Here is a 4210-nt window from a genome sequence, read left to right on the forward strand (position 1 = left end):
AAAAGTAAGATATGCCACTGCTGTTGAATTTTGTTCATCATATACAGGAGAACGCATCTAATACATGGGAAATGCATGCTCTCCTCGGAAATCATCTTTCTTCTACAACATACAGACACCATCGTATATTCAAGTCATATTTGAAATTGCTTGTGCTTGCTAAGGCGACTATCTACGTGTACAGCTGTGTAGGAGGAACTTCAATGTAACTCTTCCTAGCTGATACCTAATAAGCACACAATTTCTAGGAAGGCCACAGGTCCCATTGACAGTTTGGCAGCCCGTAGCTCAGCGGTCGGTTGATCCACACCTCCATGCTAGCTTTGAATTGAAGTGAGGCAAACTGGGATGTTGTTGCATTCTGTTTTCTTGATTGCTCCGTATGAGCTGCTTTGGTTCAAGAGGAGGTTGGTTGAGCCAGCTCCCTGTAATCTTTACGTATACTCCACAGGATCTCTGCGCACCGCCTCATGCTCGGCCGGTTCCTCTTCTTGGGAGCTAAGCATTGCAAGGCCAGCTCGTACATCTTCTCGATCGCCAGGTTGGTCGCGTCGTTCACTTCCAGATTCGGATCCAGTGTTAGTATCGCATCGCCCTTTGAGAATTTTTCCATTGCCTGTGCCCACCATAAATGGAGCACACTTGTAATTAGCAAAACCAGATATATGGACAAGTCGTCGATCTTTATGAACTACTCCCTCTGTCCCAGAATATAAGAACATTTTTGACACTATGCTAGTGTCAAAAACGTTCTTATATTCTGGGACAGAGGGAGTATTGTACATATTTCATTTCATATTGACCATTAAAGGTACAAAGATAATGATAAGAATGGCACAAACTAACCCATTTTGCTGTGACACGTTCGACGATCGCCCTCTTTGGTTCGATCGGGCGCCTCCCAGTAACCAACTCCACTAGCAGCACTCCGAAGGAGTAGACATCACTCTTCTCAGTGAGCTGGTATGTTCTGAGATACTCTGGGTCAAGGTACCCTGCTGTTCCTTTGACTTGAGTAGAGACATGGGTGGCGTCAGTCGGAGCCAGTTTCGCAAATCCAAAGTCAGCGACCTTAGCTCGGCAGTTGTTTGTGAGAAGAATGTTTGAGGATTTGATGTCCCTGTGGATGACCGGCTGATCTGCATCGGTGAAATATATGGGTCAGAGTCTAACTGATTTGGTGGTTCTTCACAGGTCGTATATGTTTGTTTTTTGGGCATCTGCACGTCAGGCCCTAATACTGCAAGAAGTCATGGTTTTTCCCTTTTTGAATTGAGATATTTGACATAAAACCTCTGTGGTCATCTCCTATCACCAGTAATAGTTTTGGTCTAAATTTGGTTCGGAGAGTTGAATCTCAGTTTAAATAGAGGCTTTAATTCCTATTGGTACTAGGAATAATATCCTAGGCACTGGTTGTTGTGATGCAGCTATATCTTCCTTGTGAAGTTAAGCAAAAGCAGACCAAGTGCTCTGTTTTCTACTAAAGGATTCTGCAGCGTCATCATATCTGAACTAAATCAAGTTAGTGCTAGATTAAATTCTTAATGACCTTGCTTTAACTTCTTCTCGGGGTATCATTTCTGATCCAAACAAGTATTGGCCACCCAGTGTCCCAATATCATTTGCAAACCTTTCATATGCAAGAACAAAACAACCAAAATAGGAAAAAAAATCCAAATAACCTGACAAACATGAAACCAAAATGCAAAGAAACATTAATAATTACTCTGCATTACCAGAGTAGGTGTGAAGATAGGTGATAGCGTGGGCCACATCGATCGCGATTTCCAACCTCACAGAGAACTCCAGGACTTTTCCATTCAGGCCTGCACACGTCTAAACTCGGTAAGACGATAGAATTAGCAAAAACCATGGCACTTGTCATCCCCATAGGTGATAGGAGGAAAGGGCAGGATCCTATGATTGTTACCTTCAAGGTGCTCTCGAAGATTGCCATTGGGAACATACTCCACAATGATCAACTGCTCACCACCAAACTCAAGGAACCCATGGAACCGTACCAGATTCAGGTGCTCGATGCATCGCAGCGTCTCTATCTCGTTCCGGAACTCGTGGCCCATGTGCTTGTCATACATATTCTGGAACGAAAAGAAAACGAACATAGACATGTTATGCAACTGTCGCCAGGTTTTGAGAACTGATCGTATGTATAAGAAGTAAATGGTGCAAACCTTCTTGGCCCGTTTGACGGCGACGAGGGTGCCATCGCTGAGCTGACCCTTGTACACTGTCCCAGAACCACCCTGCCCAATCTTGAGGTTGGGCGAGAAGTTCTTCGTTGCTTTCTGAATCTCTGGTAAGGTGAACTTTCTGTCTCCAGGTATCTCCCTTTCTGAAGAATTCCTGAGGGTGGAGCCATACAGCCCTCTGGCTGATCTCCTGCTCTCGAAAGTGCTCCCGCTGGTAGAACCTTGAGAGCTCAGCGACTGCGAGTCTGCAGATTCATTCATAGGAAAGAACCGTCACATCTCAAGTTTACAGAGAGCCTAACGATGGTTCTTGTAAGCAAAGTGTTATTTGCATAGTGTCATGAATTTAACAGTATCCATTAATTCCAGGATGCATATATCGTAACGAATGTGAGTGGCACGCAGGAGGCTATCCTTGAAAGAGGGAAGGAATTCGCTAATGGTACTTTACGATGGGGTTTGCTTACTCTGTGAGTCGGAGAAAGAATTAGCAAATGATACGAACACTTTGAGCAAGATGGGTTCCGGTCATGATCAAATCACGACAAATCAAATGGAACAAGTGGAAAATAATACGTACTACTCTCTTTGTTCACAAATATAAGATACTTTAATATTTCAATATGGATTAAGTAGGGACTGAAATGAGTGAACACACGCTAAAACGTATCTATATACACCCGATTCACAAAAAAGTTAATCGGAGAGAGTAGTAATTAGAAAAGTACTCCATCTATCCGGAAATACTTGTTCTATAAATGATTGACAAGTATTTTCGGACGGAGGAAGTACAACCTGACGGTGATGGAGAGTGTGTTGCAGACATCTGATTAAACTAAGGCTCAAGAGGAGAATGCTGCATCTTGTGCTGTTATTGCCGTACACATCAGTACACAAAACAGTGCACCTGCAAAGATCCGATCCTAGAAAGACGTAGTACGTACAACCGAGTTATAAAAAGCAAAGCTGAAGTACAATCGTACGCGTTGACCAGGCACGGTTGACGAATAACATGTCACAATTAGAAGACGAAGAAGAAGAGAAAAATGGCATCGTGGGATCAGAAGGGCAGAGAGGCCACCGGAGAAGAGGTCGAGGGAAGGCGCGTGCGCACGTACGTTGGTGGGAGGCGTCGGAGTCGACGTCGGAGAGGGAGGTCTCCGGCGAGCGCGCGTCCCCGGGGGCGAAGCAGGAGCGGAAGGCGTCGAGGAAGGCGGCGGCCCCGCGGCCGCTGCTGCCGGACGAACGCTCGGACGAGGCCGTGGTGGTGGCGACCGAGTAGCGGGAGAGGTCGTCGCTGGCGCTGGCGCTGGCGCCGGTGCCGATGAGGTCGCTCATCGGCCTCCTCCTGGGCGCCGAGCCGGCGCTGCTGCTGCTGCTACCGCTCCTCATCGAGGTGGCGTGGCGAGGCGGCAGCCGCGGAGAGGAGAGGGGAGGAGCGGGACGACGCGCTCGCTCGCTACTGCCGCGGAAAGCGGCGGCTTTGATGGACGAGGATTGATTAGTTGGGCGCGTCAAGGTGGACTAATTCAGGACTTGCGAGGGAGAGAAGACCCGTAGACGTGGACCACGGCTGCATGTAGGACTAGTCCCCCGCTAGAAAGGTTTTTTTTTTCTAAAGAGAATCTCAACAAGTCGATTGCATCCATGCGGAAAACCGGGCCAAAAACCGAACAAATAACAAGGATAAAAGAAGAAGAGACAACGAAATGGGTACCAACCCATGACAAAGCACGGCGTAGCTAGCAGACAAAACAGACTCCATCATGAATGGCGCAAATAGATCACGGGTGTCATCGAAAGATCACAATACCAAGACTTTGCAAACAGACGATGGCACCGGTGTGCGTATCCGAACCCCAAGGTGCAACACAGGAGCATCCATAGTCGACAAGTGTCATAGCATGACCATATGCTCCAGCCTCCAGAACAATTGGAGCAATGCAAGTCAGGAGAGCAGCGATGAACACGAACCTTGAACGGGAACTCCGCCACGG

General features: G+C 47.1%; 1 protein-coding gene across 2 annotated transcripts; it reads right to left on the reverse strand.

The window, feature by feature from the left end:
* On the reverse strand, positions 1-3728 carry LOC125552912 (calmodulin-binding receptor-like cytoplasmic kinase 2). Of its 2 annotated transcripts, XM_048716636.1 has the most exons (7): positions 3332-3461; positions 3009-3136; positions 2196-2458; positions 1934-2102; positions 1740-1829; positions 847-1139; positions 1-616 (listed from the first exon to the last, which is right to left on the reverse strand). In XM_048716636.1, the coding sequence occupies exons 2-7, from the start codon at positions 3037-3039 to the stop codon at positions 398-400; spliced, it is 1065 nt and encodes a 354-aa protein (XP_048572593.1). In that variant the 5' UTR covers positions 3040-3136; positions 3332-3461; the 3' UTR covers positions 1-397. The 2 variants fall into 2 exon arrangements, with proteins under 2 accessions (XP_048572593.1, XP_048572592.1); XM_048716635.1 differs by lacking the exon at positions 3009-3136 and having other exon boundaries at positions 3332-3728.
* Between the last annotated feature and the right edge of the window lie 482 nt (positions 3729-4210).

Source organism: Triticum urartu, chromosome 4, assembly GCF_003073215.2.
Source record: "Triticum urartu cultivar G1812 chromosome 4, Tu2.1, whole genome shotgun sequence".
NCBI lineage: Eukaryota > Viridiplantae > Streptophyta > Magnoliopsida > Poales > Poaceae > Triticum > Triticum urartu.